At 36.2% G+C, this 16,585-nt stretch overlaps 1 protein-coding gene across 4 annotated transcripts in view; it reads right to left on the bottom strand.

Annotated features, from left to right (window-relative positions):
* Positions 1-16,585, bottom strand: part of LOC134747102 (uncharacterized) — a 108,895-nt gene that overhangs the window by 25,571 nt on the left and 66,739 nt on the right. For all 4 annotated transcript variants that reach the window (XM_063681670.1, XM_063681671.1, XM_063681672.1 and 1 more), the window contains exons 4-5: positions 6,150-6,536; positions 5,769-5,890 (exon numbers count right to left, since the gene is read on the bottom strand). In XM_063681670.1, the coding sequence (XP_063537740.1) occupies positions 5,769-5,890; positions 6,150-6,536 (509 nt within the window). The remainder of the gene's footprint in view (positions 1-5,768; positions 5,891-6,149; positions 6,537-16,585) is intronic.

The raw sequence follows: 16,585 nt of genomic DNA, 5'->3' as shown, positions 1-16,585 counted from the left end.
CAAATACTAAAAAGTAAGGAACCCTCGGTGGGCGAGTCCAACTCGCACTTGTCCGGTTCTCTTTTCATTTTTGTAAAACAAATATCGCACAAAGCAAAGTTATATTTTGAACTAACAAATATTGTTAGTAATTTAACTTATTTATAAAGGATCCATTTGGAACCCATAAATATTTATTTATTTAAACTTTATTGCACAAAATATATACAACAATGTACAAATGGCGGACTTAATGCCAAATTACATTCTCTCATATTTTAAAATCGCTCTACGGTTACGGTTTATAATTAGCCCCCGATACCTACCTACTTAAGTAAAATAAAATAAGAAGAGGAAAAATAAAGCCGACATAATAAAATAAACTGTTGGTAACTTAATTTTTTATAGAATTTTCAAATTTTTATATTGTTTTTTATTGAAAAGGTATCTTCAAATTTCTTTCTTCTGTGATATAAATATTGATAGCTAAGGAAATGCAAAACTGCATTGATTGACCGGGATGATAATGGATTTTTTTGCCGGCTTTTTGCTTCTTGTAATTTTCTAAACATTCCTTCCCAACCGGTAAACATTATGTAAATAAACACATAAATACTATTACTAATATGGCACCTTAATAAATAATGATAAGTTTAATAGCACCACCGACGCACTTGGCTGCAATCCGCGGGTTTACGACGCCTAAAGAGCCACATAACACAGTTGTTATATATTGAGTTACGATCAGGGCCCGATTCGACTACAGAATGCGACAGATGTTTATTTGGCTAACGGTACTGAGCTGTCAACATTTATATTTAATTTTTTTACTACCCCATTGGAATACCCACACACAAAACCCCTAAGTGTAAGGCCTGAGTGGACGCTCGAAGCGGAGCGTTCGGCGGGGCGTCCAGCGTGGCGTCGGGCTCACAAGTGATTTGAGCAGAGCAGCGTGCACTAAGGCCGCTCCAATAAGTTTGCATTTGTATTGGTATAAAATTTGGAATAATTCATATAGTCATTTTCAATTCAGAGCAGAGCAGTACAAAGTCAACCCTGGAGTGTGATATTTTTGAAAATTTTCTAATAATTTGTTAGACCAAGTAGTGAATATATCATAGCATATTATATATTTGTAATCTAGTCACAAAGCCCTTTCATTTGCTATGTTTAAGAGAAAAAAGTAAAAAACTTTGTACTGCCGACTTTATGAGGTCACTGTAACTACCCCCGCCACTTTCGCGCTTGTCATCTCATATATATTTGTGTTCAGGACATCATACTGAATGCACTGATACCAAATATACACATATTCAAAATGAAATGAGCGAAAATTGATTTTTAAGACTTTTCAAGAAAATGCCAATCCACTAAGTATTAACATTCAAGAATTGGTGTAACAAAAATGTTATCCGTTTTGTACACGTATTTATGGCATTTATGGTCTCTCCTCTTTCAACATTTCAAGTTTGAACCGTCAAATTGCGACCTAACACACAATATAGCGTACCAAACCAAAGCATACCATAATAATATGTGTTTCACTATCATATGCCAAGTCTGCAAGTGAAGGTTGAACATCAAGGGCCACGCACAGGCTTCAGTATGCTTCTAGCAGCGGCCAGAATGGCGTTCTCGTGTTAAGATGAGCGTAAAGAACTTTGAAGACGCTTGTCTCATTGAACTTGATGCGAAACGTCAGATACGTAAGTCCCGGCGGAAACCCTCCTATAATTATACTTACAATAATTCTGGTCAACTTTACTGCCCCACCTGCGATAGTTTTTAAAAGTAAGTTCAGCTTTGCCAGCCATATCAGAGCACACGCTTGTAATTAGCTAGGGTCACCGTTGCTGATTACTGCATGGATAGCTATATCGCCAAAAAAGTTCCAAACTTTGTAAGGGGGTCTTCAAAAAGATTGGACGTACGCTTTCTACGCCTTACACAAACTATGCGTGCGAATGCTACAGTTTATTTTCACAACTAAATTGGTAACCGACGTATTGGAAATAGACACCGGTGGTGGTCTGCTCGCGTTTACTTCAGTCCAAAGACAAGCACTGATACCTAATTAACAATGACAGTGAACACTCTTCTCAGCATTTGAAGATATAGTTTGTTTATTAAATTTGAGAAATGTGCAGGTTCTTAAGCTATACAAAATATAAAAATAGATGATTTTTGCAGGAAAAAAACGACATATATTAAGACCATCCAAAAAGGATTCTTGGACAGCGTTATCTTCAGTAGTTTCTTTGTAAGTACGACATTGCAGAACGACCCACTTAGGAATTAAATAAAAGAAAAAAAATATGCTTCTCGTTAGCAACCTTGGAATGTTCGTAGGCGCTTTTCACTACAAAGCGGAAAACACGTTTTATTGGCTACGATCGGAGCTCGTAGTTCGTGCTGGCAGTGAATGTGTTAACCTATTGGTCTATCGCGCGCTCCTTCATGGTAAGTGGTGGTTGGATGTGTATTGTGTGTATGTGGCATGTGGTCAATTGTCACCAGCAAGGAGCAAGCTGAAAATCGGCGCTGCAGCCTCCGTGCTGTAGCGTAGCACAATGCTGAGCTTGAGCCCTTATGCTGGCTCACTTAGTTAATTTATTGTTTGTACCTTATTGTTTGTGTTTATGTGTGTTTCCAAATAAAATATTATTGTTCTTCTTTATTTCTTTAATTGGTCACCTAATATAATAGAGCAGTTTCGGATCGGACAGTGTGAAAACGCTTTTACAATCTTCTTCATTCCACCATCCACTTCATTTTATACTTTCTTTAAATAAAAGGCTATTGTAAGTTAATTCAACGTCATGCATATAATCGAACTAGATCCAGGCCAAAGTCAACAGCCCAGTTTGGCGAAGCCCCGCAAACAAACTAAACTAACAGAGTCAATCTGATCTGTAAGCCATTTCTAGTCTGATTTGACCTCTAAGTTCGCAAAAGCGCATATATATATCTAAGGTCACTTATACTGCTTTTCTTGGTGGCATAGAGTAACTTATACTAGAGCGGTACTGTCATAGTAAATTTTGTAACCCCAGTAAATTCACTGCCATCTGTCGACACACTTTAAAACTAAAAATGAAGATTTATAAAAATACGATAAAATGTATTTAAATATGGATAAATGATTTTTTTTATTTGCATTAATTATTTTTATGATTTTGGCCCATGTTCTTTCACTGATATGCGTTAAAATTGTTAAATAACAAACGAAACCGTCAACTCCATCTATACGACAGTTGGCCAAAGCTAGTAGCGCCCTCTGAACGAGAATAAAATTTTCTTCATTTTCGAGGCACGTTTTTCGTTAGACTGTATCTATCTATTACGGAGTTATATCTATCTTTGCTTGGTGGCAACGAGGTTTAGCGTCATTAGTAACACATGACATGTATTTCTATTGCTGGCTTGGAAAGTCAAACATTCATGCGAACCATTACAATCTCGAGATTTTTTACAATTATCCGTAATCAGAAAGCGCACAAAGGGCCACCGTTGCGCGCGTTGTAATTAACCGTCGTGCACGATACAAATCTACTACCACCACCGGGACACGGCAGTAGATGCATCAGCAGACACCAATAAATGAAATATGAATTCGGCTGTTACCATCTCTTTGTTGCTGACTGTATATACCTATCGGTTAACTCGCTAATATAGTATAATAGATATTAAATTAAATCAACCCATGGTCCATTTTCAATCTGAATTATTAAGTTAATAATCCCCTTTGTTTTACGAGTCATAATATTCATAATAAACAGGCGTAAGTAAATGTATTACGCAAACTAGGTATGTTACAGGCTCATTTAAAACAATACGCGACACGATATATACATACATCAGATATTTAAAAAGTAAAACATGTCACATAGATACCTACCTATTTGTAGCATAAGTAGTAAGGTAGTAACCGCCTGAAGTGTTACATTATCTTTGTTTCACCTATTGTACAGCCGGACTAGCACATGATTGGCGCGAGAGTATCTCGCCGCGACATAGACTACCCGTCCCCCTTTAATTCATACAGTTAGTAAAAGACGGGTAGCTAGTCTATCTCGCGGCGAGATACTGTCGCGTCAATCATGTGCTCGGCCTACTGGTATCATAAGGCTGGTAGGTATCCTACTTTAGTTATCAATAATACTGTGTCAACGGAACATAGGTATCACCTTTGTTTATAACAATGACTAAAACATGAGTAATGTTGTATTTTTATCCACAGAAACCACAACAAAGGGCATATACTCGTAGGTATGTTTCATTATAAAAAAAGCAAAAGTAGACACAACTAATCCCAACAATAGGGTTGTTGACACATGTTAAATTTTATAACTTAATCTAGTTAAATAGGTAGAAAATGAGCAATTTATCACAATAAATTGGAAACTTAAAAATATATGGGAAATTGGGAATAGTCAAAAAATACAAGACCTGTTAGTTTAAAAAATATTTTTTTTAACTTCCAAAAATTCCAAATAGGATAAAAATAATGGTACCATTCGATTCCTTACATAATTTAAAATACATATACTCGGGTAGATGGCGTTGGCGACACCGTTTGATAGTTAGCAAGTGGTTAGCAATTTTAACACATATCAGTGAAATAACATGGGTCAAAGTCATATGGACCATATCAATTAATTCGTGCATATCATAGAGACATGGATGTTTTTTTTATTATACATTTCATTCATAGTTTTAATGCTGTGTCGATAGATGGCAGTAAATTTACTGTGACTACAAAACTTCTCTTTGATATAGGTATCAGTAGTATTGTAATACGTGTGAGCAGGTACTATGCGATAGGATCCCCTATTGTTGTCATACTAGAGACATAGCAACATATGATAACTACGAAAATTCCTTTACCCATGTTTACAGAAATGAGTGAAGAATGTAAGAACAGTAAAATTATGAGTGGAACGATAAAAGATGATTTCAAACGATTCTCATATATTTTGTAAAGTCTGCGATACTCATGAGTGATAGCTGGTATGTGGCTGATTTGTCTTGTTTACTCGTACATACTTAAAACTTCACTGAATTAAGTTGTTAAAATGATAACTTATTTAATAACTTTGCTTAAAGCCTTGGAAGTGTTCGGTATAACAATTATGGTTAAGAAGTTACAACATAAGTAATTCAACATACAAAATTCCCTTGGTGAGAAGGATTTTATTGGCTAAAAGCGTTAAGGGACCGATTCATATTACGAACTTTGAGGTAGCATAAATGATAAAGTAGTAGACATTCGGAAAGATACTTTAGATTTTATACTAGGTGAGTAATAAATAAGTTTGTCTCGAACCCGAAACCTATGTATAGGTTGGTCTACTCTAACATGCCTTTGCTCTTAGCTAAGTTTTTCAAACCATCGCATTTTTGTATTCGTGCGATTGTTGTAAGCGGGCGACATAACGGAACATAACATCTTACCAGTTACTATTCATGTCTCAATAAGTGCGTTTGTAAACGTAGCTCTTTAATTTCGAAACCAGGAATTTTGTCAAGGAACATTGAACCTGGTAAAAGATACTATTAGGTTGTGAAAGCGTTACGGTACAGCATTGCAGCAGTGGGATGCCGGTGATATCCAGGCGATATCACTGCCAATCTCATGGACGGAGTTAAATATTGCAATGGGGGCGCAGCAACTCAATTTTAATATTTACAGTGACATCGCTCGTTTCCCGCTCCTACAGTCAAAATCCGAATGTAATCTTATTAAACCTGTTTATGTGTGTAATGTTAGTATACAAGTAACTGACCTGGTAATGTTGTCCTGTCGGTCCGCAATCGTCTGCAAGCTTACAGCATCTCGCAGCTGCATGACGAGAGCTGTTCTGACCGCGTCCGTGCATCTCCATTCTTCAATCCTTTCGCAGAGAACCTGTGGATATTCACAGTTATTTTACTCTTTGATTTAGCTAAATCATTGTCAAAAATTTCATTTTTAGAAAGATTATTTAAGCGTTTGACGTCTGTATTTGTGCTTTCAAAAAATTTGACCTATCAACAGACCAGCTCGATGGTACCAAATTACTGCACAGAAGTGAAATATTAATTCTAAATGTCGGCAGATATGAAGTAATAATCAGAACCATTAAGCGTCGCCCTCATTCAAACTTACAATAAAAGCTAGTTCTCACCTCAACATCATCAGAATAAATTGGAGTATTCCTAAACACATCCTTCTTAACAACAGCCACGTACGGCCCTTGCACTCCTCCCACAAACTTTTCGCAGTTGAAAAACACCGCATCTTTCTTGACCATCTCCTCTTCGACCCCAGGGAATGTTGGGTTCATATCAACTGCAGACGTTGGGGCTACTAAAGTATAATCCCAGAATGCCCACGCGCCGTACTGGTGTAACAGAAGTGTTGTAGCCACATCGTCGGCTAAAACTCCTGTGAGCTTGGATGCCGCAGGGAAGAAACCGATCATGCGCTTGCCGGTCCCAGAGTATCTCTGAAGCTTCTGTTCTAGGTTGTTCAGGTCGATAAAGCCTTCTTTTGTTTCCGGGACTTTGACGATCTGTAAAGAATGTTGTTGGTTAGCGATTTGACGATAAAATGGAATGTGGAATAAAGCTACTGATGCATATTTCATAAGTAGGTAATGGTGATCCTCCTTTTCATTAGTCATTAGGTTCATGTCATATTTTATTATTTTTTAACTTCCTCTAGGTTTTATTCATTACGTCTTTTCATAGCTTATTTCATTATCTCCACTATACCTATATTTATTTGTGATAACAAAAACTCTTGAACCTCGAGATTGAATACCAGCCATTATTCTTAAAGATGACAGATCCCTTGCAGATCTGATTTATGTAATCTCACGGATAAGACAAAATAAGATTTATTCACTATGGCCTTACAAATTTAAGGTATTTTTTGGGTTTGCTTGGTGGCGTTACAAACTGAAACGCAGAAGATTTGTCATGATAAAGTCCCGTTATTCCACAAATAAATGGGACAAAAGCCTCGTTAGCCCTTACCACGCACGCAGCCACTTATCAGATTAGTTCCCGCTTTGATATCGTTAACTCCCAAGGGCGGTCTACTTTGTCTCGGAATATTTCATGGAGCAGAAAATGTATAATTTAAAACGCCCGGAAAATTCTTTTATGTAAAGTAAGAAAATCAGCCTGCTAAAATTGTTAATTGTTGTCTGGGCAAATCAGCCAATTTTAGTCCGGGAGTTTTAAATTTATTTTCGTCAATTTTGTTAAACAAACCTCTAACACCAAAGGTTTTACGATACAATAACATGCCTTCATGAAAAATGTCAAACAAAGCATAAAATCAGTCTTAGTTCTTATTGCGTATTTATTCTAAGCAGAGTTTCTTCTGTTAGTGTGTTTAGATTAATAAATGCCATAAAAGCAAACTACGTATACCAAAGAGGATATAATAAGATAGAGTGGTACTGTCATAGTAAATTTTGTAACCACTGTAAATTCACTGCCATCTATCGACATACTTTAAAACTAAAAATGAAGTTCGTTAAAATATATTTAAATATGGATAAATGATTTTTTTATTTGCATTAATTGTTTTTATTTGATTTTGACCCATGTTCTTTCAATGATATGCGTTAAAATTATAAATAACAAACGAAACCGTCAACGCCCTCTATACGAGAGTAGGCTAAAACTAGTGGCGCCATCTGATCGAGAATCAAATTTTCGTGATTTTCGAGGCACGTTTTTTCCTTAGACTGTATCCATCTATTACGGAGTTATATCTATCTTTGGTATACCTAATAAGTAGGTATTGAAGTCGGTACTTGTACTTGTGTTTGTACAGTCACGCTCCGTGATTGTTATACCATTTATGGTTCTAGCTAAATTGGACATTCCATAGCGTAAGTATTGAACAACCAATTTAGCTAGGACCCTAAATGGTTCTACAATCGCGGAGCGTGATGGTATGATATATCGTGGGTACAAGGCTTTGTTTCCTATTATTATTTTATAATTTCTTGAAAATACTAGAAAACGGAGCTCTTTCTTCTTCTCTTCTTCTTCTTCGTATGTACACAGTACTACGTTGAAAAAACTACCAAATTGAGTAATGTCAAATGACCTTCTGTTTTATTTATATCCACTCGGCCGTTCACACAAACCGATTCGAATGCAAATTCTGGCACATGTCCTTCGAAATTGTATTGCCTGTTGGTACTCACCTATATAAATTTACATTATAAAAGTTTGTTTTAAAGTAATAAAAACTATATTAGCTTGATACCAAAACCATGTTTCTATTTCATTTCTATAAACATAAGCCCTTTGAGGACTATAGATAGAGTACTATAAAGACTCATATCAATACCTAAAATTTTTGTAAAATAGGTATTATCTTAATCTTAATCACGATTCATCGACCTCGTTGCTTATGTATTTTTACAAGCGAGTGGAAGATTTGATCAATATTTTTTAACATCTCAATGTGCCTTCAACTCTGGACTTTACACGAAATGGGAGAGTTCAGTCAGAGTGATGTTTGATGCCCACTATCTGGCAAGTGGCAACCCTAATCACTACATAGTATAAAACAAAGTCGCTTCCTGCTGTCTTCCTGTCCCTATGTATGTATGTCCCCTGTCGGGATGTATTATAAATTCAATATACGCGATATAATCCGTTTTGATAGTTTTATTTCATGAGTAACTATCGCGGTAACCGAAGACAATATTAGGTAAGAGTTATTCAAGAGGTAGGTATGTATAATACACCAGCATTGCACGGGCGAGTTGCTAGATATAGTCTGTCAAGCCATTTGCGTCAGTAAAAAAGAGCGGCAAATTTAAAAAACGTAGGCGCGAAAGATTACCGTCCGATAGAAAATTTGAATTTCGCGCCTTTTTCTACTGACAAACTTGTTTGACCGGCTATAGATTTGCTGATTGTATGTACAAACACGTTGTCAAAGTAATTAGTCTGGGCTATTTGCTTAACTATTTATGTTAATGAGCCCGCTTTACTTTATGAAAATAATGCTCTTTCATGTAGCCCATTTATAATAACGTTTTGTTACAATACCCTGAGTGGGTTACATAAACAAAATAAATGTGAGAAGACGAATGAACTTGAATTTGCTTTTTCCACGCGAAATTTTGCTTTTCAAAAGGCTTTTTGTGTTTGTGTTTGCCTAAACTTTTCATGTTTTAATTTTAATCTGCGGTGTTATTACTGTTTTCAGTTCATATTATGTCGTAATGGGCCGTATATTTTAAACTAACTAAATAATCAATAAACTTTTCAACTGCAGATATTGCCTTAATTATAATTTTAAGACCACAACAGCATTCGTTTGCTGATCCTTACCAAGATTTATACGAATATAAGCTTTATGCCGATGCTACTGGGTTGAGATTAGACAGACATTGGAAGTTGTTATATTTAAAAGAATTCAATGCCACTAAAGAAATTAGATGGTGTGGGTATCAGATGTTGAAGATTACAAAATTGTTGACTACATCATACATGTGATGAAAATAATACTGCAGATTATTCTTGCCTGCTCGTGTAATTAATAGAATTTAATTACCTTATTAATTAAAAAAACCGTATCAGAGGCATGATGATTGTGCGCATAAATCAATGTTTTAGAGTAGATATCTATTAAAGATTACATCAATGTATGTTTGACAGTCTCTTGCCATGTTTTTTTTTATTAAAAAAAATTATAAAACCCACAAAATCAAGCTCCTGGTCAATGGGAATGGCTTGCCAAAAATTAACATTAACCTGCAAAATTGTATATTCGTATTCTAACTACGACCTTATAAAGGTTTTTTAAAAATCAGTATAACACTGATATAATAAAAACAAACACGTGTTTCCATTTCCATGTAATAGCGTTAAGAAAACATAGATTGCTTCTATTCTGCAGTACACAAACTGACCTATTTGGCGCTACGCTCGTCCCAAATAGCGAACATTTTGCCATTAATCCAACTGCAAAATACCACAAATGCCAGTTGTACCTGTATCACGCGATTAGACATTTTTATGGTGCCCGATAGCCGTAAGAATATAATTAGGCAATATGCTACTTATAGTTTTTTTTGTAGTTTGTGCTAACTAAAACAAATGCTTGAAACGTAATCGATAGAATGGTCATCGTAAAAACTTCACTCTTTTATTAGTTTTATCACTAAATTACTTACTTATGGCGTTAATTTTGCGTTTTTTTTGGGAAATTTCGCTTTATTGATTTAAGTTGAACTTATCAGTTTCAACAACTGGCTTGTTCAAACCCTTTAAGAATAAAGTTAGTGATAAATATATATGGTCATAATAAGAGTACGAGTAACAGCATTATTAAAACGTAAACGTAAAAATAACCTTTAACACTGATATAGGACATAAGTTTAATCGAATAATAAGAAAACCTACGAGTTGGGTTGGCAAGGTAAAATACAATTTAAATATGCTATACCTACTAAAGTAGAAACCAAGCCTCTAGATAATTTTCTTTTCACTTCGAATATTTGCTTCTACCTATAGATTCCAATCAACAGTTTATATCACAAGCTTTCTCGTTTCTCTCCCAAGCAAGCATGATGCTGCTAATGTCAACATTAGCTGTAAAGAAAGTAGAAATAAAACTCAAAAACCGAATTTCATAAAGTAATAAAAAAAAAGTAGTTAGTGTTTAGTACGGTACCATCGCTGGGGCTACTAAGAATCAATCGCAATAACGACATTCGTTCCATTTCAATTCATTCAAATAAGTTTCATCCCTCCAAGTAGAGAAGACGACATTTTTAAATAAAGCAGAAGAATAACATGAAATTCCATTCTTATTTGTATGCATATCTTGTATTCTCAACATATAACATAATACAATAACAAGGTGCTAACAGCAAACTGGCACGTGAATCTGTGCGATTGTTTTATTCCTGTACAAACAAAGATACACAGAAGTATCCATAAGTACGCATATGCAGATTCGATCGATAGAGGATTCTATCATCGAAAACTGACGTAGTATCGGTACATTAGGATAGGAATTTAATTCATTTGTCAAATTCTTTCTTAGAATTTACAACTCGTCTACAATCAAGCCCCGTACGGATATGATAGTCGTATTTGTCTACGTGACAGCGTGATCTCTCTATCTATATCTATCTGTTAAAAAGCGACTGTTATTTTATCACGTGAATAACACCATCTATATATTTTTGAGCGACTGGCCAGATGTAGCTCAAAACCGGGAGGAGTGGAAGAAGAGGGGGGAGGCCTTTGCCCAGCAGTGGGACACAATAGGCTCGTAATAATAATAATATATATACGCCAGCACGGATATTATGGTCGTTTTTGTCTACGTGACAGCGAGATAAAACGGTGTCCGTCACTTTCTATCCCGCGTTGTTAAAAAGTGACGGTTATTTTATCACGTGGATAAATCCATCCATATTACGCCTGCTGGTCCTAGGATCCTGTAAGTTAAACCATAGATTCTTAGTAGTGCCCTTGTCGGCATCAGTCTATTTACTATTTAGCATGCGCCTCGCGTCTACGCGTTTTTACGGCCGGCAAATTCCTATCGTTATCAGCAGTGCAAACCGTGGGCACGATCACGCATTTGCCATGCAATGGTAGTTTTCTATAGTGTATTGAACTTTTTTGTTTATGCACAATTGCCGAATATTTTTGTGTTAATGCCTAATGGGCTGTTACATACAAAAGAACAGTCGAAAAAAAAACACTAGATAGATTTAAGGCCTAATCCTGTTTATATAACCCTGTTTTTTTTTGTTTCAGGACAAAAAGTATTTACCAAATATACATCATTCAAAGTTACCATAGACCTTTAGGTAATATGTAGGTATATTCAATACTTTTTTAGTAAAATGCTAAAAGAAAATACGCAAATCACAGAAATACGGTTCTTTCTTTTGGCGTAAACAGACCCTTCAAAGCAATGGCACTTCAAAAATGCCAATTTCCTTGTAGCATGCCAGAAAACTTCACGACTCTGACCCATTTTTCACAATACAATATCATTTCAATGGCTTACCGAGCGCAAGCAAGTAAATCGCACGGCTAATCCAGTGTGAGCGTACTCTCCGTTTACAAATAGTTATAAGAAGGTTTAGGGTCACAATATACTGGTACGAAAGACTCAAGTAGTCAAATAGCCCGCAACATCAATGACACAGCCAGGCCAGGGTCGACACAGCTGCAGCGTGATCATTTTCGCGAATAAATGCACCGGACGTGACTTTCAAAGTGGACGAAATCGGTACTTCTGTTGGATGGAGGAAATTTTGAAAGCAGTTGATAATATCATAAAAAGAACAAGTGAGGATGATTTAGAGTCCAGTTAGGATCGCCATTTTTGGAGATTTTAACGTTTGAAGAAGACAGTTTTCATCGCTAGGCTTTGCAAGGCGAAAGAAAGGTGAACGTTCCAGTGCTAATGCCCAATAGTTAACTAAGTTGACACCCTTTTGTCGCCTATATTGCTAATGACGTATCACGTATGTTTAAAGATGGCATGTGCCTACTGAGACAGTGATGGTCTGAGGCCCCATTTCTCTAACGGTATTAGACTAATATTAACTGAAATAAATGTCATATAAGGAAGGAAAAAATGACCAAAGCCTCCAGTGTCCAGAGCTGTAATCGAACCAGCGTACCCCGTTTACCGTACAGGTGCCTGAACCGCTCGGCTATCCGGCCACGGTGGCATGGGTCGAAATTTCCAAGTATATGACAATTCCCGAAGGCTTGTGGCGCCCCCAAGACCTAACTAGACTAATATTATTAGTCCACGAACTGTAAAGTCGTATGAGCTACCATGGCAACATACTAATAATATTAGTAGTAGTAGTAGTAGTAGTAAATCACTTTATTGTACAAAACAAAAATTGATAACATGAAATTCATATAAATTTAGGTACAAAGGCGAGCTTATCCCTATAAGGGATTTCTTCCAGCTAACCTTAGAGTAAATGAGTGGAAAATTCGAAGTAGATAGATAGACAAACTTACAGAACGTACAATAATATTTAAAAAGGAAAACTACAATATTAACGTCTACGAATAACTAAAATACATCAATTAGACTAATACCGTTTGAGAAATGGGCCCCTGTTGGTACTCGGACGTCTACCTTGTAGTCAATGACCTTTCATTAATAATAGACGCGTGACGTTCATAGTTGACAAAACTAAAATGCAGGCAATATTTAGTAGATGATTGTGACAATCTTGACAAATTGGCGTCAGCCGTACGACTTACTCAATATACTCGTAGGTTCCGGAACCTATATTTAATGGCGCACGATCAAACGCCTGGTGCCATACCTACCTACCTTTACTTACATCCATGCTTGTAGTGTAGAAAATAATAGACGCCTTGCCGAATTTTTTACCGGTATTTTTCTCTGAATATATGGAAAAGCTTTCCGTTTGAAATGTTCTCTGTCGTACGAGTACCTACGGGTCCGCAAGCAACCTCACCTAAGCATAGATAAATAACATTTTATCCCGTGAGTCCGGATAGTTAGGATCAAAGACTAGATATACGAGGTACATAAGCGACCCAGGTTGGAAATTTATGTCACGAGAGACCCTCCATAAATTTTCCGATCCTAAGTAAACCTACGCATTCCATCTTACATCTTATCGGAACGCTGACCTTCGCAATCGATTCTATGCATAACCCGCTATCGCAAACTTGTTCGGATATCGATAGTGAAGTTGCGAACGCAACCTTTTATTTGTATAATGCAGTAGCTAAACGCAGCCGTCGGGCTCGCTTACTATGCGGAGGCTTATTTAAAAGCACCAATAGGAGCGCTCCACATAACCTGTATCGCGGCCAATTAGAGGCACCTAAATTTAGACTACCTTTTTACCATTCAAAATTAGCTTAATCACTCTTGCATCAGCCTCCATACCATTACCACCACTTCTACACCCTTTAACCGTTTTGTCAACTGTACCTTGTAAAGTAACCAGCACCTATTAATTATAAGTTTACTTCAAATCGAAGTCTTTTTATTTGTCGTCGAGACCTGCACGGCGGCTACAGTGCATAAAAATATATAACAACTATCCCGATTTGCCCGAGTCATTTCGAACTTCGAACCTCATATCTTCCCCCTGAAAGGCCGATCCAGGCGGGATGACGAAATTGACCAATTTGATCAGAAAAGAAATTGGCGTTAATATATTATTACGTCCACACTACCTGATTTGATCAGACAATTTAATCAGATTGGCGAAAAATTGTCCCGTCTGGACTTGCCTAAACTCTTTAAAGGATGATTTTCAGTGTCGAAGTTTGGGGTTGCCGTGTACAGTCTTACATTTCTGTGCTTAGATAATATCTCAAACCATTGCCGTATCGCCCGTATCACAAAAAAATTCGCAAAGGTGCGGGGAAAATGTATGGGAGGTACGACAATGGAACTACCGTATCGTATGCCGTGTTTTTGATCAGAATGCACGTGAATTGACGTGTTTTACAGCAAATACCGTATCAGAAATATCAGGAATAACACTTTTAAAATAAAAAGCGAGTCCGTCATTATTTCTGTGCAAAAGACCAAACATCTAAAACATACAAATTGTCACAATGTATTAGGATGAGGAGTAGAATAGTGAAACATGTAGAAACAAGACTTTTGCAGTAGGTATTTATTTGTATCGACATAAGGAAAACCACTATTTAATGTGACTTAACTTATCCTTCAAACTCGCGTCCTCATAATAAAACTCAACTGTCCGATATAAGGTCAGGTGGAGTAAGTGCCAATGCCAACACAGGGTAGACCTGCAACTTTGAATTCTAATAAAGAGGGATTACGGTTATGGATTCCGGTTTCCGGTCCGCTCAGCTTTAATTTAATTCGTTAAAATAATGTAGGTATTTTAATGTCCCCTATCCCAAAATTCCGTTATTTATTTAGTAACTGAAACACATGTTTAACAGTTTTCAATAAAAGGTTTTTTTTATGTTTTTAAAAGGTTAGGTCGCTTGATTGGGCAGTGGGCACGTCTGTGAGTGCGCTAAGATCTAATGGATAACCACCGGTAATAGGAACCCTTTTAAAATTCAGTTTTTATTATTACAAGGCTACCCCTGTTATAACAGCGTTTTAAAAATATCCCGTCAAGTACATGAAGTGAATCTAGGACGAGCAATTTCAGCATTCCTTATAGTAACGCGAGGGCAACACGCGACAGCCATTCTATGTGGGCTGGCGACTGGCGAGTGGCGACCCAAATATGGGCATATGTTACGTACCTATAGTACCTATGTTCAGAGTACCTACGTAACATGTAACTACGTAGTTATGGATGGTATAGAAAGGATGCCAATCTCCTATGGCAGAATTGTTGCAAAACAGACCGCTTTCAGCTTTAAATTATTATTATTAAAATATTTAAATATATATTTATATTATTTTTAAATTATTTTAATAGTGCTTAATCTCTCCGGTGGCGCTAGTTAGGCTCTGGGACATGAGTATAACATGAACCATATAAGGCAACAAATAACCCGACCAAATTACGTTGGTTGTTTTTGGTAGTATTTCGGTGTATGGTGGCGCCGCCTAATTACTGTTTTTTGATGGACACTTTTCATACATAGAGATTTGGCTCCTTTATATAGTCTCCATGTACGTAGTGTTTTATTCTTCTTTATTCTGCGAATTGATTCATAAAGTACTACTCGGTAGTCAGCCTAGAGTTTGTAGGCTCTTTTTTATTTAAATTGCATTTTTTATTATTTTTCGATCAATATAAAATCAATTAATTATTTTAATTACTTAGAATATGAGAATTAGCAATAGATTCCAGATTGTAGCTGAAATAGACACTTCCCAGTACCAAATAAATAACGATTTTTAACTAAAAAGCAATCCCAAAATCGCAAAAAAATACTTATGCCATAGAAAACATTTTTCAAGACCTAATATGAACCAAAAATTTCGGAACCGCATACCGCAAAATTGTTTTGAAGGCAACATTTTGATATACCAACCTGAGTACCTACTTATATTATATTTTATATGTGACCAGTCTGCGTTTTGTGGACATAAGTAAAGTGGAACGACCGATATAAATAATATAATGTTAAGTATCCTCATAGTTTACTTACAGCTTTAGGTGTGATCAAATAACAAACATAACATTACCAATATTGATTGGGTAATAGCTTAGCAAAATTTGTGGAGACCAGCAATATTTCTACCAAATATTTTATTAGTGCTTAAATTACCTATTTGTTTGTTCATGCTGATTCAGAAGACCAAAGCAAAATCAAATTGCTCTTTTCATCACTTTATAGTTTATAATGTCTGCGAACTATTTCTCTTCACAGATTCATTACCGACTGTTTAGGGACTTTAGGGGGTCACAAAAATGTGACATGTTGTGACAAGGGGGAGGGGGAGCCACAAACTTTGTGACGTCACTTTAACTTATTTAAATTATTTTATTCGCTGTACAGTTAAATAACAAGTTTTTGAAACGATAATCGTTTTTATTCGTTTAATTTTCTTTCCTAATCAGTTTTGGGTTATAAAATTAATAATATTTCTTTTGTGAAAAAT

The sequence above is a fragment of the Cydia strobilella genome, chromosome 14 (assembly GCF_947568885.1).
Source record: "Cydia strobilella chromosome 14, ilCydStro3.1, whole genome shotgun sequence".
Taxonomy (NCBI): Eukaryota; Metazoa; Arthropoda; class Insecta; order Lepidoptera; family Tortricidae; genus Cydia; species Cydia strobilella.
This window is presented reverse-complemented; position numbering and strand designations above follow the sequence as displayed.